The sequence below is a fragment of the Anas platyrhynchos genome, chromosome 6 (genome assembly GCF_047663525.1).
Source record: "Anas platyrhynchos isolate ZD024472 breed Pekin duck chromosome 6, IASCAAS_PekinDuck_T2T, whole genome shotgun sequence".
NCBI classification, from domain to species: Eukaryota; Metazoa; Chordata; class Aves; order Anseriformes; family Anatidae; genus Anas; species Anas platyrhynchos.
In genome coordinates this window covers 40,828,205-40,855,040 of record NC_092592.1, presented here as the reverse complement: position 1 = coordinate 40,855,040, position 26,836 = coordinate 40,828,205, and the positions used below count along the sequence as shown (strand labels likewise).

The following is a 26,836-nucleotide window of genomic DNA, read 5'->3' as shown; positions in this document are numbered from 1 at the left end:
ACGTCTCAATCCAAGGGTAAACCTGGCGGTGTGTCTGGTCTGATGGCACCTGAGTCCGAATGTATGGGGTTAAGGAAATGGCTTTAGAGCGGGCAGACAAGGCAGTTACACAGACTGGTTACCCAAAAGCTCAAAGTCAGACTGAAATAAACTACTTTGAGACTACAGGGCTGATGGCAGGGTGGTTCTTGAACAGCAAAATTCATAATTAATAAAGTTATTATTATTATTTTTTTAATCATATGGTGCTTATGAGTGAATTTGTAATTATTGTTCACATAAAAAATATTTGCATGTAATTTTCATGCATTTGGTAAGTGACGTTTGAATGCTTTTTTAGAAGACAAATCTATTAGATAATTGTCATTATGGCACAGGAAAATATGTTACAAGAGCTATAAAATTTAATTTGTTATATATAAAACATTCCATAATACAACTGTTTGTACATAATATATATGTACATCATTGTACATAAATAGCATGGATTTGTTTCCAAGTAAGAAAAAAAAAATCTTCTGATACTTAAAATAATGCGGATTTTCAAAACACCTGGCCCTTACAGAAATCTCTATTTTAGGCGCAAGAGATAAGTTTATGGCTAGAATCCTTGATTCAGCGCATGCATCCATCTGCTGCCTTGGCCAGGGGGCTCAAGAATCCCTGGAGGAAATAAAGAAATAAAAGGAAATCAAGCCTCTAAGAGGAATGCCTCCCCGGGCAGCCAGGCACCGCACAAGGACTGGGAATTTTGTGTCTGGGGCACTCCTGTGACAACTGCTGGAAGCCACTCAGTCCCACACAGCCTGCTCAAAGGTCTGGTAACTGAGATTTTGAACTTCCAGAATGAACCTGCAGGAAAAGGAGCCTTCGGATGGCAGCAGGACGTAACGTCACTCCTTGTGTCTGCCTTGGCAGGTGGAGAGGGGCAGCGGTGAACACCCGCTGCTTGGGCCTGGGGACGGAGCACGTACATCGATGGGTACCCAGCTATTGCCACAAGGGGACCGAGTCCCTTCGCTGCCCTAGGATATCATGTGCTCCCCCCCAAAATTCATGGCCAAAGCAAATCAGGGCAAAACGCCAGCTTGGTTATCAGCCCTGGTGAGGGATGCCCTGGGTCCTGCATGAAGACAGCTGCCTCATCTCACCAAACTGCAGCAGTGCAGTTCTCCTCTCTAGATGACCTTTTCAGGGCAGTTTTTAGGGAACACAGCTGCAATTAACACTCTCACAAATCTGTTGGATTGTACACGTCCAGCCGTTAGGGCCCTGCAGTCGCTCTATGGGTACGGTTAGCGCAGGCTGACTGGGTTGCTCTGACCTGACAACGTGTGAGGATTTTACAGTCCTCTTCCCTTAGTGACTGTCACAGCATTGCTAATGCGTGATGCTATCTCCTTGACGGTCATTGTAACTCTCATTTTATCAATTTGTTATGCCCCTAGGGTGTTTTCTTGCTTGTAACAGGAGTGAAGCAGGCCACTGGGACAGTCTCTTTCTCTAGAAAAAGCCATTGACACAACAAATTTTCCTACATCTGCCTCTACAGATCTTTGTAATAAGGCCATCACAGGTCTTACTTTCTTAGACAGGTTCCCTTTTCCTGGAGGAGGCTTGCCTGGGATTTCTAATTGACCATTAGTGCGGACACAATCTCTGCGCCTATCAGCCCCACTGCATAAATGCCTTGAGCACTGTCAGCGTGTATGCAGCAGGGGCAGTGGGTTTGGGGGGCGCAGGGCTCAGTGCTCACACCTAGGTGCACACACAGGGGTTAGGGTCGATCTGGCACGCTGGCCACAGCACACGTATGGAGGAAGCCCTTACGTGTGTGCCACCCCGGAGCAGATGAGAGTTACAAGGAGACCCTGTGGTCCAGAAAAGCTGGGTGCTGGGTACCACCCAGCACAGCACAGGCGTGTGGCGGTCACAGAGCAGCATCCCCTGCACACGAGCGCCCCGACATGAGCACACAGCATAATATTCATTATTCTCACCCAGGTATCCAACAAACCAACAGAATCGTGATTCTCTACGATACATCTCAAGAGAAACCCTTCGCAATGCCTCTCTGTATTTCCTTACACGCATACAAGTGCTAGAAGGGACACGTAACATCAAGCCTTCCTCCCACATGACACCGTCACACAGCTGTACTGATTGAAACCTTTACAAGTAAAGAGCAAGAATTCACAAAAAGTTGTGGCCAACAGCACTGTGAACTTGTCATAAAAACTAAGTTTAATCTAGCTAATTTGCATTTACACTCAAAATCCAGTTCTCCAGATAACAGCTGAGGGTTTTGCTGAGCATCTCGGTTCCCCACCAGAGGGAAAGGGAATTGCTCAGACATCCCCGCCTCCATCCCCTGACTGACCTCAGATTTCGTCTGGTTTCTTGAACGGTACCAAGCGATGGTTTTTGTTTCTCTCCCCATTGTCCCTTCAGATCATTCTGAGGAAACGAACATTTCACTTTTAATTTTTTACTGGCATAAACCTTTGATTTAAATAATTGCTTTTCTGATCCGTACCGACAGACTGATGCTGAGGCCTTTTTGAGGATCTCCTCCCAGACTGCCACCAGAGCCAGCATCAGCCCTGGAAAGGTCATAATGTGTCACCAGGCGTGATTTATATTTTAAGAAGTTTTTAAAGGCGTTAAAAGTTTTGCTGTTGTTTTTGTGGGGACTGTTTTCTGCACTTTAATGCCACCAGGAAAGCTGGAGGCTAAGGATTACAGAAAATACTGCCTTGCAAAACTAGCCTGGGCTCTGCCTCTTTGCACAGCCTGTCTGTAGTGCTAATATAGCATGGTGATTTCCCTGAAGAGGGGATTATTCAAGATGGGAATGAAACACAGAAGACTGGTCAAGATAATTTTATTGCAGCTGATCAAATTCTGTTGTTTTCTTCCTACCAGCATGAAATGGGGCTCAGACTGAATGGGTACCTCAATTACAGTTGCCAGCTTGTTTTTGGTTAATAATAAATTAAATCACTAATATGATATACACATGAAAAAAATTGTCACTGCAGAGTGTGTCTAATCTGTGAAGCGTGCCAAGAAGTGGTTGGCTCAAGCAGAAAGGTCTCTGCGGACATTTTATTCCAACTTCCAGTCTCTGTTCTCCAACCCTGGGAAGTTTTGTAGCGCGGAGCACAGCTGTGAGCAGAGGACATCCTACCACGCACTGCGGACGGAAACCATCACTGCTTCACCAACAAACGCTGTCACCACCTCAAATGCAACAGCTGTCGAAATTCTCAACAGATCTAAGGGCTCTTTTAAATGTTAACTAAGGTGTTTAACCCCATATTTTATGAAAGCTCAACAGAGCAGAAATTGAGTTTTCCCCAAAAAATATGGGCTCCAAGTTCAGGAGGCTTTGAAGGGCAAGCAGATGCTGCAAGGAATTAGCACTACAGTACACAGATTTACCAAGTGTTTACATTCAGAGAAAGCTCTCTGCTAGTTATCACAAACATAAGGAAACTCATCTGGATTATGTGCTGTATATCGACTGCCACACCACAAAACAGGTCGCTGCATATGAGACTCACATGCTTTGACCATTTTGATGACTTCCATGTTTTCACTGAGCTTTCCAAGAAAAATACATAAAAAACATGCAGTTTAGGCTGCATTTATTTTTGGGTTTGGAATTAATTTTACTCTTGAATATTAAAGAAAAACTGGGTCAAACAAACCTTGCACTATTTAAACGTAATGGAAGTACTCGAGCAGCTTGGCTGCAGCCCAGCCTGGCCGCTCTGCGGTCAGGCTTCCCATACACCTCAGTCTGCACCAGTAAAGTCCCCTGTCCCACCCCTGTGCTTGGGACTATTTGCCTGTGTCTCAATCAGATGTGAACATCTTTTCAAACAGAGCTCCCTGAAAGAGTATTGAAACTATATCTGCCCATCTTACTGAAATGTCTGACTGCAAGCTGATCTTAAAAGCAATAGATGTGTCAGTAGAAAATATTTTTCAGCAATGTTAATTCTAAGTATGTTATTATTTGGGGGTTGTGCTTCATTACAGAAATTTACCGTTGTCTGCTTAGCATTTTAAGTGGCTGTATTTTGTAACCAAGAGCGTTTCATTGAAAATTACATAATGCTATTGAATTTTCTGGGTTTATTTGTGTCCAGGTTAGTGCAACAAATCTGTCCAGTGTGAGGGTCTGTTGCTGTGAAATAGCATCTCAGATTACTACCATAAAGCAGATGTTCTACTTACATGGAAAATCTCAGCAGGTCTGTTTCAAATTGTTTTCCAGTGGGAATTAGGAAAACAGTAAATTGCAGCCTTTTGCTTTATGAACTGAAACCTCTCCATGATCAAATAGCTTTCCAGACGTGTCTCAAATCCGCTCTGTGCTTAAACTGTCCTTAAGCACCATCAATGGCGTTATTCCTGCCTGGGGACCTCTACCTAATCTCATCTCCAGACACTGCAAATTCAGACTGACATTGTCATTTCTATGTATTGCAGCCTATATCAACTCCTGAAATATTAAAGCAGAAATACTGTGCAACGAGGCATCCCACATTTTATATACGCTGGTTATTATCAGTCTGCAGGAAATCACTTTGCTATTACTGAACCACATTCTGCTCTTTGCTGGGATCAAGTTACACGAGCTGTACAACACAGCAAACACAACCAGACTTTGAATCTTTTGCTTTATTATTTCCTGTTCATCCCACAGGGGCTTCCTAAAGACTTGAATTTTCTTTACAGGCTTATGCTAAACAAAGATGTTTTGGGTCATTCTGCACAGCAATGACTTCCCAATTAGTATTCTAATAATGTAACTCATTACCCTTATCTCTGTACCCCGATGAAGTAAGCCTTTTACGACCCCTTTCAAAGCGCCTGGAAATATACAGGATGTGGTTGATGGAACAATAAAGCAAAATTTAAGCTCTAGTAGCTCATCATCTCCCCTGTGGATCATTTCTGGAAAAATGTGCTGCTGACCTTAAAAAAAAATCTCTTCTGACAACTCAAGCACATCAATAAAAAAAGAGAAATATGATTATGCAGCCAATAGGGTGAGTTAAAGAAAAGCAATTATCTACCAAAGGAACTGGATCACACAGACAGATCCAGCACCTGTGTAGAAGAAGGCGACCCCACTGGGAAAACCCTCGGCGTTCACTGGGGTGAAATGCCCCCGCCAGCCTCAGGTCAGCCCCACTGCAGTGCAGCTGGTGTGAAGACACTCGTAGGTACTACCCACACTGAATAAAGAGGTCAGATGCTGAAGACGTGAAATTGGCATTTCTAAGTGATCTGTGGCACCTACAGTGGAAATACCATGTTGTCTTAAAAACGTTAAAACCACCCCTAAAATGAAAGCATACTGATGTAAGAAAACACAAGGGTTAGAGGATCTGGAAAGTGTATGGGCTGCTCTCTGGGACTGTTCTTCTTTGTGAACCTAAAGCTGTTCCTTTACTGGTCACAGCCATGGGGGATTTGGGAGGAGATTGATCTCCCCATGTTCACAAATGCCACGTGTGCAAATTGAAAACTGCACCCATCTTTTATACTGAGGTCTGCTCTCCCACCTTCTGTCACTGAAAAAATATATATAAGCTTCTAATATTTTTTTTTCAATATTTTACTTATGTTTAAAATAATTAAAAAGGTAATTAAATAACTTTCTTCAATTACCAACAGGAAACCTTTGCAGTCATGAATCAAACTGGATCATCCCCCAGATCACAGAATCATAGATCAATTAAGGCTGGAAAAGCCCTCTAAGATCATCTGGTCCAACCACCCCCTACCACCAGTGTCACCACTGAGCCATGTCCCCAAACACCACGTCCAACCTCTCCTTGAACACCCCCAGGGACAGTGCCGCCACCACCTCCCTGGGCAACCCGTCCCAACGCCTGACTGCTCCTTCTGAGCAGAAATGGCTCCTCATTTCCAACCTGAACCTCCCCTGGTGCAACTTGAGGCCATTCCCTCTGGTCCTGTCACTGGTTACCTGTGAGCAGAGGCCAACCCCAGCTCCCCACAGCTTCCTTTTGGGTAGCTGTGATCCTTCCTCATGGAGGGAATGTCTCCTTACAGGGGCTGACACAGGTCCTATCCTTCTCATTTTTATCTGTGCCGACCTTCAGTACAGTTTACCACCAGGTAATGCCTCAGAGGGAGAGCTGGGCAGGAAGCTTGTAGGCAGCAAACAGGGAACATGGAAAATTGTCTTGTGAAGCCCAACAGCATCATCTCCTGGGCTGCTGCAACCTGAGGGACAGGTTTCCTTCTGCTGGGCAGCATCTTATGGGTTTTCACTTGAAACCACTACGCCTTTTGGACAAATACACAAAAAATGAGCGTAATTCTCAATATTCATTTAGGATTTGACCAAATATATGCTTAGACACATACTGCTGAATTCCTGAGCCCATGCATTTGAATACAAGCTTGTGTGTGCAAGCCCAAATCTTTTTGCAAACCTGGGCTTCAGCAAGTCACATCTCAGGCGGGTGGTTTGGGTTTTTTGGTGGAGTGGGGAGATGGGGGGACTCCTAAGATGTCTGCATGTGTTGTGTTTCTACTTCATACAAAAAAAAAAGCACAAACGTGTCCTTCTATACATAATATGCAGAAGCAGAAGGCTAGGTGCATTCTGGGCCAAGTTTCCAGGAAGACAGGCATTCTGCTCAGCTTACAGCCTAATCCTCAGTCATTTGCATATTTCAGAAAGAAGGAGATGCTAATTACTGCATTTGTCAGCAAACAACCACTGCAGCAGATCTTATTTCTATGCCTCAAATAGACAAAATATCACGTTTTTATGACAGAACAGTAATGTACAATTTCCAAGTAGAATTCTTTGAATTCTATTTATCAGATGATATCTGATATCAGATGATATCTGATTATCTTTGAATTCTATTTATCAGATGTTACTTATTTTAAATAAATATCAAATAGAGTTTTAAAAACTGTTATTATTAAACAAACAAACAAACAAACAAACAAAAACAAGATCACAGGAAAAAAGTATACATTTTTGGTTACTCAAACCCTTCTAGAAATATGAAGTTAATGCCAAGAAAAAAATTCTCTTAGCTTAACCGACAACTCATGTTTTTAGAAATATGCTAGTGCCACCTACCTCCGGAAGTCCACAATCTCTGAAACAACTGAAATGTCCATTAAAATCTAACTCAGCTAACTGTGCCTGGAAGAACTTCCTGGAGCTGCCCCGAGCACAGGGCTGTTGGGGGCTGCAGTCCCAGGCCCAGCCCCCGGTTGCTGTCCCACAGCCCTGCAGCAGTGCCCAGCCTCACCGCGGTCTGAGCCAGCAAACAGCCAGGGCAGCAGCCTGCTGCATGAGTCGTGCTTTTATAAAACATCTCAGTGTTCCCACAAAGGGGCTTCAGAGGAAGGCAGAGCTCTTGGCAAGGGGATGGAGGGGCTCGGTCCCACTGGCATTGGCAATGGCACTGAGGCCCAGGATGCCAGGTGACGTGCTTCTTGTCAAAGCACACATTCCTAAAGAAAAAAGCATTTACTTGAAATCTGACTTCCTGCTGGAAAGCTGTTTCAGCAGACATTTTCAGGAGGCACTAATGACAATCCAAACCACTTTTATTTGTAACTATTGCAAATCTAACAAGATAGTGAAAAAGATTGATACAGTTATGTTTTGTGTTGTATGCTTTCTGTTGGTTTCCATCAGGTAAGCCTTCCTTACTGATTTTTGCTTGTCATCTTTGTTAAACTGTTCTTGTTTCTAAAAAGCCCTCCCTTGTCCTACATTCATCTCAATTATTTCCTGATTTTTATTATTTTAGTTCTTTGAGTTCTTTGAGTTTCTCCTTTAGGTTACTCAATGCATGGAACTCCTTGATCTTACTAACTAGGAAATGCCAGCCCTGTGGAGACCAGTGTGACACTGACAGACACGAAGGATTTGGACCCCTCCTGAAAGAACCACAGGACCGAGATGTACACGTGCAGCTTTTTAAGAAGAGTGTGCATCATCAAATCTAACATTGAGCACAGATTATTTCCAGCAAGCACCACTAAAGACAAATAGTTTATTATAGGTCCTGTGTGCATCCCTCCATACACAGACATTCTGCATCTGACTGATTTTAAAGGCAGCATTCCTCTCCCGAGCAGCATGGCAGTAATACGCAATCAAACAGGGTAAAGTTGGAGAGATGTTCAAACTAAGACTTGATAGACATTCTGCTTAGAAAAAGTATTTGGAAAAAAAAAAAAAAAAACACAAAAAAAAACACACCAACACCAAACCAAACCAAACTAAAACAAAAACCTGATAGGCTAAAGCACAAAGAGACAATTCTTCCTTTGAAGCAGAAGCAAGTCCTAAGAGCAGTATATAGACGTATACATACTTTACGGTTCTCAAGTAGCCTTATGGCACTCAATAAGAGGCAATGTCGCTCTCTGGAAAATGTACTGAAGTAGCTTCTATTGAGCTGAGCAACTTCCAGCTGAGATGCCAAAAAAGACAGCTTCAGCAGTCCCAGGGTGAGCCCACTACTGTTCCCATCATGTTTACCAGGCAAGTAACTCGTTACCAGCGTAAGTTAGATAAAAGTAAGCGAAATGGTGAACTAGACAGCTTTTCTGAATATTTGTCTCTTCAATCCAAAATGAACATTTTTATCTATTTCATTTAAAATATATATTTTTATAATATAGTATGATTGCTTGATGCTCATACAAATTTGACAGCACATTTCATTACCTAAATAGCAACTTTTTGTTGAGTGATCACTGATTTGAAAAAAATAAAGTTAGCATACATTCAATACTCAATTTACAGACTAAAGTAAACCAAATAAATAATATTTACATAAAGATCTTGGTCAACTCAAAATTTTCTCGGTGTTATCATCATAAATATTTTCATTAGAGTGAGACAGATTAATAGCATGCAGTTATGAAGAAAGTTATATAGCTTATAGAATTACATAATAAATCAATTTTTATTAATCAATCCATCTTACCTGTCAGGAGCTCTTTTGTTTCACTGTCTGTTTTATGCTTCCAAGGGACGGGCAGCATTCTCCACCAGCATCCTGTGCTGCTGCGGATTGTAGGAACAACGTAATCAGGGAAGTTTTAGCATTCACCACCAAATCCAGATCTGTGCACTCGGGTTCAGTTCCAATTTAGCAAAGTATACTGGTTGGATTTCTTTTGGATTTTTCCTCCTTCACTTGTTTTTGTAGAAGATCCACTTTTCTTTTCCTGGCTCCTGAGCCCCTCCTTCTGGTATTCCTGCTCTGCAGCACTTGTGCTTCCTTTTGCCTTTTGTCACCTTCCGCAGCTCAGACTGCTGGCACCAGGGATGATGTGTTTCCAGGTTCACTCTTTTTCAAGTTGAGCTTTTTGCTGGGACAACATTAAGCCTTTTGGCATCATTGAGGAACAGCAAACTATAAATTATTGTGCCAGATTTCTCATTGTGCTGTGGGATGTGGCCTACTGAAAACTCTAAAACAATTACAACTTTAGCTCCTAAGGGTTCAAATGGAGCTTCGTGTTTTTCCCCTAATACTGGGCTTGTGGGATAATCAACAAACCATTGGACAGACCCTGTGTTATGACAAAATAACTTGGAACAAAACACGCTGTTTTCATTCACGTTTATCTTTTGGTGAGTTATTCCTCTGGATCTCCTTCTAAAATCTTCTTTTAATACAGATTTTTAAATAACCATGAACCACAAATATAAATGACTGACATATAAAACAGGACACGGTCACTTCTACAGAGAAGCAATTTACTACCTGCTCAGCAGGGAACCAAATTATATTCAGTTTATCTGAATTAGTATACTGCTCCTTACATAAAGCTGAGAGTTATTTCAAGCAGCAGGGACAGGACTCCGTACAAGAAGCCTGTAACTGTTAATAGAGGGAGGGTTTTTTTGGCTTTCTTCTTTGACAGCTCAGTTCCAGCTCTTGAAAATGCAGTCAGAGATTTCAGTGGTGCAGACTCCACCTATGCAGACATTTCCACACAGCCAAGATAGTTCATCTTTACTCTGAAAGGGTCATAAAGATTAGTTCTGCCATCTCCAGTAGCAAAATATGAGATACATTGAGTGTTTTTTTTCTGAAATCGCAATGTCTCTTTTTCTATCTTGGTAATCCATGCTGTCTTCCTGTTAGCAACCGTAGAACCAATTCCAGCTTCCTCAGTAGGCTGAAACAAGAAAAAATATATTAAAGCATGGATCAAAGGAAAGTACATCCAGTCAAAAATCACATGCACAAAAATCTGTAAGGGCTGTATTTGTAAATATCTGTTTGAATTATACAACTAATAAAAAAGGATTTGTGTTGTACTCTGTTGACTTGCATGAGTTACAGGGACCCTTACAGTGCCATCCATGACATGGCAATTTCTGCCACCGCTCCAAGCAGAAATGTATGGGCACTTTTGCTCCTGCTTACATTAGAGAAAGAGTAATCATTTAGGAGCTAAAAAAAGAAACCCCAGCAGCAAGTAGGGGAGCAAACAGGCTGAGCCTTCACCCTGGTTTCCTAGAAGCCTCCTTGCTTTGAAGCCTGCTGTGTTTTGCTCTCTCCTTGTCCTTTCCCTCAGAGGAAGGAAATTCTGTTTGACAAATTCTTAGCCTGCTAGCACCCAAGCATCACATTGTTTCAAAGGCTTCAGAGATTTCCATTTTCAGGTGACCTGGTGAGCCCAGAAGACCCCACAGGCAGTGCTGAAGCAGCCTGAGCAGCACTGGGAAGAGGAGGGGGCACCATGCGTAATCCAAGGGCTTACCTTCTGCATTTGGCCTGAAGGACTATGACCAAAGAATGAAAGCTAAAGAGAAAAATAAAAACAAAAACAAAAACTGAAAAGGGGAGGGAAGAAAGGAAAAAATGGAAGAGAAGAAAGAGAATAAGATTTTACAGTTTGTTTGGCTGAGAATAAGCGATGGTTACAGGCAGAGTGCAACAAATCATTCTGCTGAGAAGAAATGCAAATTGTTAGGTGAGTTCTGAGAGACGAGGGGCTCTGCTCCATCAGTCAAGCAGACAGCCCATGTCTGGCAGAGTGGTGAGAATCACGTCCCCTGCCCCAGCGAAGCCCAACCCAAATGCAGCCAGGCATGAAAATGGGGAGGAAAAACATTAGCTGAAATATTCTGATACTTCAAAAAAGAGGCACTGCTAAGGTTTGAGCTTAGTTTTGGGCGAAAGTTCATCTCAACACCTATTGCACCTGAACAGGTTGCTCCTTTGCAATTTCTCTAGAAATAGACGATTTCACACTAGGGTGATTTTAGGGTAGAATTCAGCAGTTACAGCTTGACCAGAGCAAAGCCTGATGGCGTTAGCTAGCTGGCTCTCTCCAGGGGCAGTGACCAAAGTGGCTGCAGGTGAGCGGAGGAGAGGGACCCCCCCTGTTCCCTTCCCGGAGATGTGGGCCACTGCATCCGCATGTGCTGAAGGTGGAGAGAGAAAAGGTCGATGGTGATCCCTCCACAAAATACACACTACCACCTCAGCCTGCCACTGCAGCAGCTCTGTCCTTCCACTTCCCCACGTAGATGGACCCCCAAATCCTCGCCCAGTGACACAAACTGCACAAAGTCCTCTATTTAGACTTTACTGAAGGACAGTGGAAGAAAAGACTGATTTTAGGCTTTTAACCCTTCCTTCTCAGATGAACTACTTCAAATGCAAAATGTCTCCTTGAGCACTCCCACATAGCACGTTGTGTTAATAAAGTGGGGAATGAAAGAGCTGCAGAAGCCCACTAATTTTGTGACTGGTTTTGGCTTGTCTCTGAGTTAGCTGTTTTCATTTGAGACTGGACGTAGAACTGAAGCCTCCAGGGGAGGAAGGAACAGTCCTGCTTAGGGACACATGGGAAAGGCACCTCTGTGTGGTTTGGATGAGAGCGCTGGACATTAGAGCTGCCTGGCTGAATGTACAGCAGTGGGACTAGAAAGAATTACAGTAATAGGATGGACACAAATTATAAAAAGAAATGTTATCACAACATCACTTTTTATAAGATTTTTCTTAGCAAAGATGAAATGAAGATATGGACACATACACATGTAACAACTGCTTCCTTTCAATTGCCTTACCTTTTCCTCTAACTCTTTTATTTGCCGCTTTTGGCCTTCAATTCTTTCTTCCAGTTCTTTAATTCTCTGTCAGATTTAAAAGTAAAAATATATATTTATTAACCAACCAAATACAGTTGTACTCAGAAGATGCATTACTATTTTCAGAGATATGACTTGTATTGACTGTTTCAAAAAAATGAATTTGTGTTTTATCGTAGATGAGTCCTCGATTAATGCAGCAGTCATGCACCATGTGTCACAAATCCATGAAAATTAAATGCCCTGGGACTTCAGGGACTTTCTAAGGCAAATCAAAATCTGGCCCCAACACCAGATATTTCTGGTACAGCTCTGTGAGGGAAGGGATGGAGCTCACAAGCTCATTGTGTTTCCACCTGGGGGACAGTCCCATCCTGAATGTCACCCTGCCCTCGTGTTGGCCTGTACCTGCTGTGCGTGCTGAATGAGCTCCATCCTTTCACGCAGGATTTGGGCGTCCCTCTCCCGGAGCTCGCTCATGACCTGGCGCTTCCACTGCTCTACGGCGCTCTTCAGTTTCTCTTTCTCCTCTTCTGAAAGAAGTTCGGAAATTTTGGCTCCAGCTTCTTGCTGCAGGGCATCATAGAGCATGGCTTCTAATTCCAGAATTTGCTAATCAAAAACAATATAAGGCTGTCAGCTTAACCTGATCTCTGGTTGGTTGAGGATTTTGTGAGGAACTGAAAATCCTATTGCAGTAAGACAACAGGAGAGGTAGAGGGGTAGTGCACTGAGTCTCCCCCACAGGACAGCACAGAAAATAGTCCACAGGGTAAACATTTCACGCTACCTCTGTGCTGTAGGGCTCTGGTCCCAGTCAAATCTGGCACTTAAAACACAAAACACCCAGTAGCTGGGCTTTGTTCCTGCAGTCTGAGGCTGCAGCCCCAGCGCACGCCTAATTTTATGGCACTGTGTTAGAAGATGTCTCTCATGCACACTGGTGGAGGTACCTTCCAGATTTAGTGAGAAATATAAGAGTGTGGAAATGGGTTGAAAATACTTCCCCAGAACCACAGAGTCCAGCATCTTCCCAGGGCAGGTGACATTGCCAGGTAATGTCCTCTGCCTCAAAGTCCAGGATAAACGCTATTTCCTTCACACAAGCTAAAACCAAGCTGAAATCTTTTTCTGAAAGTTTGACATAGAGCAAGAGGCAAAGCAGAAGATGATGGCACCTTTGCACACCCTTTCCAAAGCCGGTGATGTCTTTCACCTCTGTGGCTTCAGGAGCACATGACAGCAACAGCATGGTCTGAACCATAGGCAGGCTGCCAGAGATGGCTGTTGTGATAATTCAGCTGAATTCAAAATCAACACTTTTGTCCATCTGGGGTTGCTGTTGGTGTTTTCTTACTATGATTTATCAGAGTCAGGACAGAAGAATACCATTTACAAGAGTAATTAAGAATTACACAGTATAGCAGGAGCTGTGGAGACTGATAATGCCTGAAAGTAATGGCAGTGTCTCTGCGGGGATGATTGTGTTGGACATTACAAGAAGGTTCTGCTCCACTTTTAAAAATAACAGCAGCATATTTGTTAATATGCTTTTGTTAACTGTTGTAACAAAACCCCTCGGTTTGGAACACATTTTACTGTTGGTCCCTGCACCTTGATTACCCCACCATTATACCCCTCTGATTACATGGAGTTGTAAAGAAAAGAAAAAGGGTCAGCTAATTCATTGCCTCCAAAGCAGTTGTTCCAGCAGTCTTTACGTAGAGAAGTGTTTCTTGTAGCAAAATCCCCAGCCAGCAGCCAAGCAGAGTGAAAACCGTGCAAAAAGCTTAGCGGTTACAGCTGGTAATCTTGTTGGCTGTAGTTAGGGGGGAAGATTAGCAGCTTCTCATCTTGAGGAGCACAAAGGGAACATGGAAGTGAAACAAATTATACAAATCAAAATGGCTTTTTCCACTGGAATTTCAGGGAAGAACAAAGCTTTCTGGCTGCTTTCAGGCTGCATTTGTACATGTGAGTAAAGCCCATTGCATTGCCCGAGGATGCCCACACGATGCATTTAAAGAACACAGGAAAATGCAAATCATCCTCAGCGAATTCTGCCTGTACCGAGACACAGTTCTTTATGCTTGTTCCTTCTCCACGAGGGGCAGAGCTAAGGAGCAACAATTTGTCTTGGATCCTTCAGCAAATTCAGGATTCCAGAACTGACAGGACGTGTAAAGTGAAAGAGTGACAGGCCATAAGCCACGGGGGTGTCGTGTAATGCCACAGTCCATAACCATGGCTTTGTGACTGAGCTTCTCTGCTGGCCCTGTTACATTATCAGGAGCTTCAAGCAATGCCATTTGATTTTTCCCTATCCGGATTTATGGGCTCAGGTGATAACCACTGTCAGGGCTTAATTCTGAAGATAAATCCCACAGTTTCAGCCTTTGGCTGCATCAAGCACTCTCAGAAGCACTCAGGGCTGCAGGAGGTAATCTCACGGTAGGACTAAGCCTACAGGTGTGGATGACTCGTACATTTCCCAGGGTTTCCACTCTGCAAGGAATGGGCTCCAGGTAAAGCTAAGCATTTGGCAAAGCCAGTCTAAAAATCATCTGTATAAGACCAGAAAGCGTACTGAATAAAAGCCCTCCCAAATGGTTTGACATCCAAATTGGCAATAGTTTTCCAAAAAACAAGCATAAAACCCCATTGCTTCTATGTTTTTCATTTAAAGACATATTATTATAGACACATTTTTAAAGATTTAAAGGAAACTGAAAGAATAAGCTAAATCTATTTTAAAATGTATGCTTCTATGTCTTTCATGAGTATATGTTGTACTTTAACTGAAGGAAATAAAACAGCTGATGACTGGAGAGACGGTTGAAATGGGTTAGGATCAGTTAATGTGCTCATTGAACCTGACAAAAAGCAGAATCATTTCAAATGTGCAGAATCACAAACTCTCTCCAGATATTTTGGTAGCAGAAACCATAATCTAAGATCTAAGAAAAAGTCTAGGCTAGAATCTCTGTTTTGGAAAGTAAAAAATCACTATAAATGTCATTAACCACAATCTCTGCTAAATTAAGATTTGTGTTGAATGAGTTTATATTTAGGTCCTAAACCTGGAAGGACCATGCAAATACAAGGACCTAAGTCCATAAGGAACTCGTTATTAGATCAAAGTACGGAGGATTTGTTTTAAATTCAGCCTGTGTAGTCTTTGGGTCACTCCACAGGCAGTACTGTCAGAAGCAGCGAGTTTTTCTGCAGACAACAGATTACAGATGGAATCAAGATGGCACAAATCACTCCTGACTGTTTTTCTCACCTTGTGAGCCTGGTCCAGGGACTGTTTCCTGAAGTCGAGCTCATCATCCAGGTAGCCCTTTTGCTTACTGAATAGCTCCTAGGACACAGGGAAGATTAAGTCAGTGCAACCACAGTGGCAGTGGTGTGATGCTCGTTGTTGTTCTCGCTGTTTTGTTCACAGCAGCTTTCGGTACCTTTTCATTCTCAAGATCCAGCATCTTCTGCTGCAGTGCGGATTCGGTCACTTCTATCTGCTGTAGCCACTGTGCACACAAACAGAGAGCGGCAGGTAAAGGCCTGAACTGTGGCTGATCGGTGTTTCAGTCAAACTAGCAGGAGGCAGCATGCTGCGCACTCGGCTTTCACTCTAACTCTAGGGTACGTCAGTGCACACTTTAAAAATTCAGATAAATTCACTAAGTAAGAAAGGAAAAATCAACTTATATCACTACACTTTTTCTTTTGTAGAAACTGGTGATGGATAAAAGCATTATTTCAAAGCCTAGCCATTTACCCTCTAACATAATTTTTCTAATTAAATAAAATTTGAAAATCAACAGGCTGTCCATATTGCCTGAACGTTACCTTTATTCTGACAAAAAGAGTGCAGGTGTAGTACCATATAAGGAAGCATGGCATTTTATGAAAAAAATATTATTTACATCACCAGTGTCTTCAAGTAAACTATTCTGAGAGGGCCAGATGCTTTTGTGATGTATGTTTACTGAAGAGTGACGCAGTTGTTATTACCTTTTCAGCCAATGTGAGAACTGTCCTTGCTTGTATGACAACTACTTGCTCTTCATTGGTCAGATTCTGCACCAAAAGCAGAATATAATTACAACAAATCCCAGTGTCTTGCTATTAATCCACTACTTGGGCCACTGCTGTATTAAATAAATATGAAATTAAATATGTTCGAGGAACAATAAACTAAGGCAAATAAAATTAGTATTCTAATGCAACTTGTAAAAAAACTATCTGTTAATGATGAATTTTTATCATACGTACAGTTAATTCTTCTAAAATTCTGGCATTAAAAAAAGATGCAGACTGTGGATCTTTTTTTTTTTTTTTTTTTTTCCTCGACAAGGAGTAAACACACACTTACACAAGGCAAAATCAAGCTTTGCATGATGTGCTATTAAGAGATGCAAACTTAAGTTTCATTGTATGCACAATAAGTTAATACACAAGCTTTACTTTGCAACAGTAATGATTTTGGAAAAATCATTTGTTAAGATGTTAGTTTTTCAACTCATGTTTTTGTTCTCTTTTTTTTTATTATTATTTTTTTATTTTTTATTTTTTAAATAGTGAAACTATTTCAACCCAGACCAGATGGCAGTAGCAGTGAATCCTTCCAGTTTGGGTTCAGATCCAGAGAACTGAGTCCATACCTCCAGTGTCAGACATAGGAGGACGAGTCAGTCTCTCTTAGCTGTCATTGCCACAGTGGCATCACAGAATTGTTTAAACTGAATAAGAAGGGTATCTATTGCAAACTTGGATTTAATGCACACGGCTGGGAACAGTGAATGTGCCACTTGGTGAGGATGGGAGAAGACATTTTCTGAGAACCCCTGAGCAAAACGTAAATAATGGTCTACTGTGTAAATGAAACTTTTGTTGTTGTCGTTTTTATTTTTGTTTTAACAAGAGGAAAAGAAAGGAAATAGAAAATGTGAGAAAAGCTATCACTTGTTCAGTTCCCATTGTCTCCAAGTTGCCTATTTGGAGTGCTGTCGCAGAACACTTTGCATGGGACTAACCTGACATTCATAGTTCCATTGAAGGCCACGTTACTACAGGCCCCAACAGATTAATGGGTGTTATCTTTCTGCAGACTACCAGGGTCATTCTTACTCACTGGTCCTTGAGTTTATGTGTAATTTTTTATTATTTAAAAACATAGAAGAACAAAATTGTATGATATATGTATATAAATACATAAGATGTAAGTGCACATAATTAGTCACTTCAATTTGATAAAAGAGAAACACCTTCAAATTGCTTACTATTCACTTCTTTTCATGCTGCTATTGTAACTTTTTGTTTAATATCCTGGTTACTATCTGAGGTTTATGATATTAGACAAAATTAAAACACACAGCTATTAAAATGCAAACGTAAAGCTATTGCATAGTAAACAAAAGAAAAAAAACACATGTAAACAGTGGCTAGAAAAGAAAGAATAAAAAACAAACACCACAATTTCAAAATATTTTCCAAATTATTGTCAATTTAAAGGCAATATTGTGATATCAAGATCTTGCATGGCACTTGTAGGAAGGCTACTAAAAAAAATCTTTAAAAGCCAGAAAGCTTTAGCTTGTAGTTCAGTACTTTGATCACACTGAAGACAGCTTTTGCAATAACAAACAAGAAAGCTTTGCTACATTAATGTAAGGACAATATGTACCAAAGCATGCACAATATATTAAAGGAACATACACTTACGGCGTTATCCCCTAAAATGTCCAATTTTTTCATCAGATCTGCTACTACTATGTCCTAACAAGAGAGCAATGGAAAACAAGAGTCAGAACAGAGTGTCTGAATTAATTTAGAGAAAGGAAAATATGAAATGAGAATCCCTTACTGTTACACCTTCTGCTTCACAGTACACTTGGAGAGGGCTTTTCCCCTCTGTGAAAGGAATGTGATGAAAGTTGATTGCAGGTGATCTTCTTTCTCTTTCCTGGAATAACAGTATTTGTCTGATTATTGCATTACCGTTATTATTATATGTGACAGTATTTTGAAATACATTTGTATCTCACAAATGTCAGCTTCTCTAAGAACTTCATAAACATGATACCAAGAAGGTCTATTCTAAATGAGTACATTATAAAGCAGTGCTGTCACAGAGTGATTTCATTTCTTACACAGAGCACAAACCCCTTCCTCTGCAGCCTGTTATTTACTCTAACAGTCAGGAACAAGAGCTGTTTCTCTGGGCAAACCAAGTGCTTTTGTGATGGTACTTGGCCTGCCTGGGAAGCTCTCCACCTGACTGCAAAGGGGACTGACTGTGATCGCCTACCCACTATTTTTACTACATAACATATTTGCACACACACACACACACACGTATATATATAGATATACACACAGTTATATATATATATATATATATACTTAGTAAAAACTAGGTAGCATTTATATTTTTCAGGTAAGCGGCTGCTTTTTTTTCCTTCTCTCTTTGGAGAATTTTGAAAACTGTTTCCAAGAGTTTAAAGATTCTGTTTATATAGTTAATTATATAGAAAACAGATGGCCAGACAGAGTAAATGGAGAAGTTTAGGCTATATGATGCCTTCTTCACAAGTTTAGCAAGAGTTGGAATACAGCAATGACTTAGCAATGAAAAAGTGTTTTGTTTCTTTTTTTATTTTTTTTCCTTTTCTCCATGGATGCTCCATTCTGATTCTATTTCTTTGCATTTTCAGAACAGATCATGTGTAGTAAAATGTGTATTCATGTCAGAATCCAATTTCTGGCCCTTAAAATAACTTATGGTATTCTTTCTTTTTCTTTTGCTAGCACTTTGTACCAAACACTTTGGTCTCATTCAGTGCAATGCAGCTCTTTAGAATAACTTTGGAGGAGTTCCCAAAGCCATGGTGCTCCCCAGCCTCAGCTAGCACAGCCCTGAGCAGGTAGGCAGGACAGCATCTGCAACATGTGCTCACTTCAAGCTCCAGGATCCTGAACTCCAGAAGCTCATTTTGATCTTTAACATCCTGGACATCATGTTTTAAGCGAGCTTCCTCTGCTTCCATTTGTTTTATCTGTAAAATAAAGCAATATGGGTTAGCATGGTTTATAGAATTTCACTTGGGATCTGCCACGCACCCGCCACGCCTGGGAAACACCAGGGTCGGAGCGAGCAGCCCTCCCTCACTGCTGCATGCACAACGGGGACCCAGGGCTCCAGGGGTGACACTGTCCTCACATGGCCTTGCACTGTGAAATCTTATGGGGTAGTAGGGAATGACAGGAACCCACTAAGGATCTTGTTATCTCATGTGAATTATTTCCAATAGAGCTGTGTGATACAGATTAAAACAGTGCACCTTCTGCATTCCTTAAGCAACAATTATAATTTGAATAATACAAATTAAAGCATTGGACACCTTTTCTACGAGTTCTTGATTTCTTCTGTACAATGCTTGCTTCTCCTCAATCCACTTCATGTCCTTGAAAAACAAATGATCATTAAGTACAGGTGAAACTGGCAATATTTAGAACAAGCACAGTAGCAACCATTTCATTAAATCACACTTAAATAGAAGAATAACATTGCATATGAAATTGCAACTGGTATTTCCTATGATATGAAATCTCAAGTTCTCCATCTTATTTTAACAAATTCTGTAGTGTGCAAATGGAATTTAAAACCTCCAGTAATTAAAAGAACCTTTTCTATTTAAAAAGTTTTGCATTAATAGGGATATTTCTAGCTATCCAGTTACTATTAAATTTCAGTTACACTGAATAAAAGTTACATATTTCTGAATGTCAGGGAAAATAACTATCAGCCTTTACTGCACATTTCCTCCTCCTCTTAGAATGTTTAACAGCTTCCTAAGTTAACACCTGCTTTTATCCTTCTTTTCAGAAAGCTGTATCTTATGCAGCTACAAGGAAAGCTCCATTCATAAGGAAGGCTTACTTTTACAGATGCTAAATAAATATTTCCTTAGAAAAATAAGCATTCTACCTTTATTTTACCTTCCTGATTTTCTTCGGTATCAAAAAAAAAGTGGACCAACTTTTTGACAAACACCATTGTTCCCTCTTTTTAATGCAATGCTTTTTCAGGGGTTATATACAACGTCAGACTGACAATGGAACGGACCTGGTATTCACTGGTTTAATTGTGAAGAAATGCATAATAAAATAACAGAGCAAGTAAGCAGCTAGTGACAATTAGGGGGTAGATGCAGATGCATTAATTGTTGCTTGTAGAGGCCCTGGATTAATTTCTTGCAGGAGAGCAAGTTGAGCTTACCTGCTTAGTTACTTTAAATGTAACTAACCTATAACTCTACCTGTAACTACCTATAAATCTATTTTGAAATAAAAGTACTCATTTTTAAACATGTGCTTGTAACCTGATTAGTGTGAAACGCCTGTCTGTGTCTGTGGTTTTCTGCTCTTGGGTTACAATATTTAAGATTTCAGCCATTTTTACTCAAGCAGAACTTCTGCATTTCCTTGTCTGAGTAAGTCTGGTCTGCAGTCACACCTGTCAGCTGGATGTCAGACCCTGTGCTGTAGGACTTCCAGCAATCACAAAGAGCATGGGAATTCAACTACACTCTGGTTGTACAGAGAAGCTCTCAGTGTCCTGTAGATGTATTGCACTTATTTTGACTTCATAGCTATATGTGCCTCTAAACTAGGCACTCCTTTACCATCTAATTTTTCCTTTCCCTTACTGTACTATTTGAGCAGCTCAGAATCTCTCATGCAGTTATTGTCCATCGTTACCTCCACTGCATCGAACAAAGTGAGGCATTAAGAGTGAGATCAGAAAGGCATATGGGTCATTAATGGCTGTTGATTTCAGTGGGAGTTAGCATGGAAACACTGATGAGGACTCAGGGCTTTGGGGACCAACATTTGAGATACCAGAGTATGTAAATACAGAGAGTGGGGTTTTCAGAAGCTTTTACATGCTAGGCTCTCCTTGAAACCAACTAGACCACAGGTATTAAGAGCTGTCTTTCCAATTAACTAACACAGTTACTGAAACAGTACTCAGCAGGTTACATTAATGTCTCCTAAGTAAGGAGTGCACTGTCAGCGGGGATTTTGCAGGCTAGGTCACTACACAACACATTGACAGAGACTGTAATTGCTCCCTGGCACTTGTGTTTTGCAATTAGCAATGAGACAGTTATTGAAAAGTAGCATCAGGATTATTCCATACATAAATAAACACTGAAGTGTCATCAGCATCCTCAGCACCATGGGCATTGCTAGACCCCGGCCAGCCCCAGCACTTTGGCTGCACCCAGAACAAGACTGAGGAGAGGACCCGTGTGCGGCTGCGTGCATTACCTGACCCTGCTCAGCGAGGGCCTTTTCTAGGTCTTCTATCTGAGCCTGAGATCTGTGTATTTCTGCTTGGAGCTGCTCGCGTGTCTGTAGGATGTGAGGGAAAAAGAAAATAAATAAGTAAATAAAACTTTATCTAAAACCCCAAAGCTAACACATGCAGAGAATACTTAAAACATCAAATAATTCTAACAAATGATTTTTTAAGTTTTATGGCAAAACAAATTAGCAGCTAAGTACATAATTAGTCATTAGTCACAGAAAGAGGTCTGTAAAATGGGATAATAATTTAAAAGTTTAAAATCAAGATAAACAGCATCCTAATAGGTAGATGTTAGGATAGCAAAAAAATAAATGGCTTCTTTCAGCTGGTTGTGATGGTCAGCAGTTGGTCTAGAACAGGGTGCATAAAAAAGTCCGTGTAATGCAAAGATTCATTTCTCCATGAAAACAAATGTAACATATATAAAATAACAAAAAGTATTATGCCAGGATTCTGGACACACCCGTGTCCTTTACATGTTTGCTGTGTTAAATAGCTCAGAACAGGCCCTACATAGGTAATGGCACAAACCAATGAACTGCATCTCTCCTTGTACATTTAGGACCCTATCTTTTGATCTTACTGTATTGTATGTAATTTTCAACCATGCTTGTAGCTTCACGTTTACTTAAATAGCCAGTGCCTTCCTACATGTTTGCTGGAGAAAAAAAAGGAATGATCATTAGCTGTTCTATTCATCAAGTATGGTTTTACAGAAGATTTACTTTTCTCAAACCATTTATCTGCTCTTCTTCTTGTTCTTTACAATGCAAATGATGTTATTTGTTTGCAATACCTGCATTGTACTCTTTTTGTCTCACTATGGCAAAAGTAAAATCAAGACACTTTGGAGGTTAGCCATATCTTGTTTCATTTTTACACACGTAATTGCTTGATTGTACGGTGCTGCCATGCCACAGTTCCTGGGTCCTTCCATCGGAGGGACTGGGCTAGATGGAATATGGGTATCTCCCCGCATTGTCATAGCTACACAAAGTATTTCTGGACAGTGCCTGCACATGATAGATTTAGAGCCAAACTAACATTCTGCAGCTGCACTTCTCTTAAGACTTCAGAGTGCTAGCTCACAATAGATTTGTCCCTTTATTCACTATATTCACCCTCACATTCTTAGTCCCAGGCAGTTCTGTGCCACACTAAGTTCTGGTAATATACAATTTGTTCCTAACAAACATAACATTTTGTACCTCGTAATAAAATGACACATTAGCTGGTTGGAACCACATGGGCTGTTTGAGACAGACAGGCAGGCAGAACAGCAACACTTTGCAAATTAATTAAGAAAATTAATCTCTCTCAACTGTAAGCCTTTTAAACATTCTTTGAACAATCACAATCTGACAAAATCCACAGGAATTAAATACCAGGCATTATGTATTTAAGGCCATCCACGCTAAATTTTTATAGAAAGAGAGCTTAATTTTAAGGACTACACATGGCAGTAGGGAGCACACCGCCCGCTGGCAGCCTGCATGGCTGAACCCCCCCGCCCTGCACTCACGGCTGGCGGCGTGCTGGAGGGGCTGGCTGGCGCCACTTCGGTCTGAAAACAACCTGAGCAGGTAAAATTAGAAAGCTGCATACAATTACAGTCCTTTATTTGCATGTAGTATAAGCCATTTAGACCTTAACTTCTCGTTCTGCATCCAATGTTCCTCCGACCTGTTCTTGCAATAAGGCGTATGCTCGTTGCAGAGCCTGGTACTCCATCGTCAGCTGCCGAAACCGCAGTTCTGTCTCTTCCTTGGCCATGCCCTGGAAGTGTTAAAAACATTTATTTATTGCACCAGTTCTTTCTTTCTTTCTTTTTTTTTTTTTTTTTTTTAACCCTGCAATGAGGGTGTTGAACAAACAAACAAACGAAACCACCAACAGAGTGGATTGTTTGCTTTCTCTAAAAAGTTCTGAAATTATTACTTTGAAATGCAATTTGGGAAGAGAATCTTGTTCACGTGCTCTAAAAATATTACTCTTCCATCCATTAAACATCTCTTGCATACACTTAACCTCAAGAAAATGTAATATATATAAAAAAAAATCCCCTTGCCTGGTAAAGAGAAAAACGACAACCATGTAACCTACGAACGATTGAATCACTTTTATTGCACCAGGCAAAGTCATCACATTTAAAGGTGAAATGACAACTTTATTGAAACAACAAAAGGTTTCCAACCTGGAGAATATGCCAAGCCTGGCATCTCACTCAATTATTAAAACAGTAATCGAGAGTTAATGCTTGTAGAAAAGGTGACATTAACATGAACAGCACCCTTCATCTTCTTTACTGTCCTTACAATGTCCAGCAGTGGATGCTTTCATGCCAGGTTGACTGGAATATGTCATTCAACATGAAATAAAATTATACTGCTGGCTGCATGCATAAACTTGTACCGTCTGAACAGGGGAAAAATGTCAATAGAGAAATGAAAAATAAACAGACTCATACATAGAAAAGTATATTCCGAATTCCTGCAGCGCATGCAGTGCAGCACCTACCTGGTAACCAGTCATGTATTTTTTATGATAGAGATATAAATTCTTTAGGTTTCTCTTTACAACAGACCTAATTACAACCCATGAAACAGACAAAATGGCAGATCAAAAATTGCAGCCATTGTAGTATGAAATGGCTGCATGTCATTATTAAGAAGTTGTTGTTTATTACAAGATTCTTGTTAAACCTAGGAATATGTAAGAGGGCAGTGATCTGACATACGCTCAGCAGTGCATTTGTAGGGAAACCCTGCAAAAGAAATGGAAATAATCCCTTTTATTTGTATTGCCTCTGCACAGCCTGCATTCAGAGCCTCCAGAAAAGTCATGACCTCAATATACTTGCAAGGAGACAGCTTTTCCTCTAGACATTGCTGTTTTATTTGACTGCTTATTTCTCACTCAAGGAATACAAGCACTATCACTTATGGCTGTGCTCTGTGCCAAGGTCACAACAACAAACAGAAGAACCTGAACCCAGACTACACATGCACAGCCCTGCAGCAAATCTCATTGTGGATAGAGGGTTCCCAGGGTCACCCAGCTTCTTAGTCTTGTTGGACCTCTAACCCATACACCCATTCTAAGTCCAGCACTATTAGGATATAATATTTCCAGCTTGTGTAAAAGTTGTGGCAGAGAAATATCAACCATCATGCACAGAATTCAATTTAGCACCAAATTTTAATTTTCCAATCAGAGTTGACCAGAATGGAACAGTGCAGGAGTTTCATGCCAAAGCAATAGCAGGGTTTAAAAGCACACATAAGTAGTTAAACATCACCATTTAGTTTTGATGAATACCTCTTCCAAGTCATCTTCAGGAGTGCACGGCGTCTGATCTGTTCGGTCAGTTTGATATGAGATGGAGGAACCATCAGACTCCAAGGAAGCTTCTTCATCGTAGCCGAAAAATGTCTCCACGACCGGCTTCTGGCCAGAGACAAGGTGTAAGTGCAGCCCACCCGTGCTGTCCATCCTGCAGCACCCTCAGCTGAAACCGTCCCACGACTCTGGTGGAGACGGCCGTGAGCTTGAAAACATCTCTAAACTCTGTGCCAAACGTTTCAACATTTTTAAACGTTTGAAAGTCAAAAGTGACATTACAAACAGCTTTTTGAAGAGATTTTTTAGTTGGTGACTTACACCACCATTTCTAGATTTCGGCTTTTCCCGTTAATTTGCACTGGATAATATTTTCAGGAGACAAAACCGAGCTCTCCTTCAGAAGCTTGGTTCCCGTCTGCAGGCACCAGCATGTGCCCAGCCCCTCGGCATTGCCTGCCTCTTTTTTGCTCCACGGTGGAGTGAAGGAGTTGATCTCACATCAATCCCAACTCATTAGCTGTGGGTTCAGTAGCTCCACCAGGGACTTAATTCTTCAGAGGCAGAGTACAAGGTGCCCTCCGGTCCCTGGCATTATACCCGACGATGCTAATCTGTACATTAGCATTCTGCCAAGCGCTCACTAGCTAGCATTTTCTTTTTCTCTGTGCTCTAACAGTTCAGTAGCTGCTGCCTGTAACCAGCAGTTCTTGCACAGCACTAAACTCCTCCATGAATTATTTACAACCTACAAGTATTTTCAGACAATGCCATTGAGAGGTCACTTTCAGATGTGTTAATTCGTAGTAGTATGTCTCGTCACACTGTGCCCTGGCTGCTGGCAGGGCAGCAACCAGCACCGATGGGCAATGCGGGCACAAGGCACCACACCTGGGTGAAATACCCCTGCCAGATTTTTCCTGAGTTATCATAGTACTCTGCCTACGAGTGGCCTTAAACCACTTGATCCAAATTTAAGCTTAGCACCTCAAAATTTCTGATGTCATATCTAACTTTCTGTAGTGTACAGTGGGGGTCAGTGCCCCAAGCCACAGATCCTGTTTCTACACCCCCAAGGCCAGTAAGGAGCACGTTTCACCTCACTCTCAGAAAATACCACATCTATCCATCAGCATGTCACAAACCAAGCTTTTTTAATTTTTTTTTTACCTTAGGAATTCTTGTCATTTTTTTTCTTTGCTTCCTATACCTTAACAGCTTATCACGTTCCTGAAAGAATCAGATACACACATTAGCTGTTTGCAGAGAGACGAGCTGTTTTCAGAGAGATATCATTTATATTAACCATATCAGAATTAGGAGGCAATCAAAGAACAATAATGTCAGTGCTGGCCACTGTCTCAAAATAAAATAACCACATTTTCACCAGTCAGGAGTTCATTTTACTCCAACGTCTTCCCAGTTCACAGTATAGAAGCAGTTCACAGTATAGAAGCACTGACAGCTTAGGTGTCACTTCAGAGTTGCTCCATGAACAAACGTGCACTCAGGTCCATGCTCCAGCTCCTCTCTGGTAGATGGGCTTTTTGTCCAGGGGCAAGAAGCTAAGACTAACACCTGCCTTTGGCTGTACTCCAGCTGTACTGCCACCTGGGGCAAGCATACACGCAATTTGCCCAAACTACACAAAATTCTGAGACTGTTAGAAATAAACACTTTCAAAAACCAACAAAAATAAAAATAAACCAACCTCGGCTGAATTCTTTAAGGATCTGCTGGTTCTCAGTGACTTGGAAAAATGGTTTGAGCATTTATTGCTGCCTGACATTTTTTCTATTTGGTGAAAATTATGACTCTCTTCATAGAGTGATATTAGTTTTAATAGTAATGAAAATAATTCTTTATTCTGGATTGCAAATATAAGCAAGCTCCAGAATCAAACACAAGTAAACTCTTAAAAGGAAATTTCCCTTAATCTCCCATCTCAACCGTTTTTTGGTACCATTCAC

At 41.1% G+C, this 26,836-nt stretch overlaps 1 protein-coding gene across 16 annotated transcripts in view; it reads right to left on the bottom strand.

The window, feature by feature from the left end:
- JAKMIP3 (Janus kinase and microtubule interacting protein 3) overlaps positions 1–26,836 on the bottom strand; it is an 87,218-nt gene that overhangs the window by 5,604 nt on the left and 54,778 nt on the right. For 5 of the 16 annotated variants that reach the window (XM_072039937.1, XM_072039938.1, XM_072039936.1 and 2 more), the window contains 14 exons: positions 26,037–26,096; positions 24,846–24,974; positions 23,175–23,303; positions 21,488–21,571; positions 19,555–19,617; positions 19,111–19,209; positions 18,018–18,116; positions 17,870–17,929; positions 16,166–16,231; positions 15,610–15,678; positions 15,435–15,512; positions 12,557–12,760; positions 12,128–12,193; positions 9,018–10,221 (listed from right to left, as the gene is read on the bottom strand). In XM_072039937.1, the coding sequence (XP_071896038.1) occupies positions 10,018–10,221; positions 12,128–12,193; positions 12,557–12,760; positions 15,435–15,512; positions 15,610–15,678; positions 16,166–16,231; positions 17,870–17,929; positions 18,018–18,116; positions 19,111–19,209; positions 19,555–19,617; positions 21,488–21,571; positions 23,175–23,303; positions 24,846–24,974; positions 26,037–26,096 (1,410 nt within the window). In that variant the 3' untranslated portion in view covers positions 9,018–10,017. Of the gene's footprint in view, positions 1–9,017; positions 10,222–10,809; positions 10,883–12,127; positions 12,194–12,556; positions 12,761–15,434; positions 15,513–15,609; positions 15,679–16,165; positions 16,232–17,869; positions 17,930–18,017; positions 18,117–19,110; positions 19,210–19,554; positions 19,618–21,487; positions 21,572–23,174; positions 23,304–24,845; positions 24,975–26,036; positions 26,097–26,836 lie in introns of those variants that run through there. The other 11 variants (XM_072039944.1, XM_072039950.1, XM_072039951.1 and 8 more) reach the window with 7 other exon arrangements.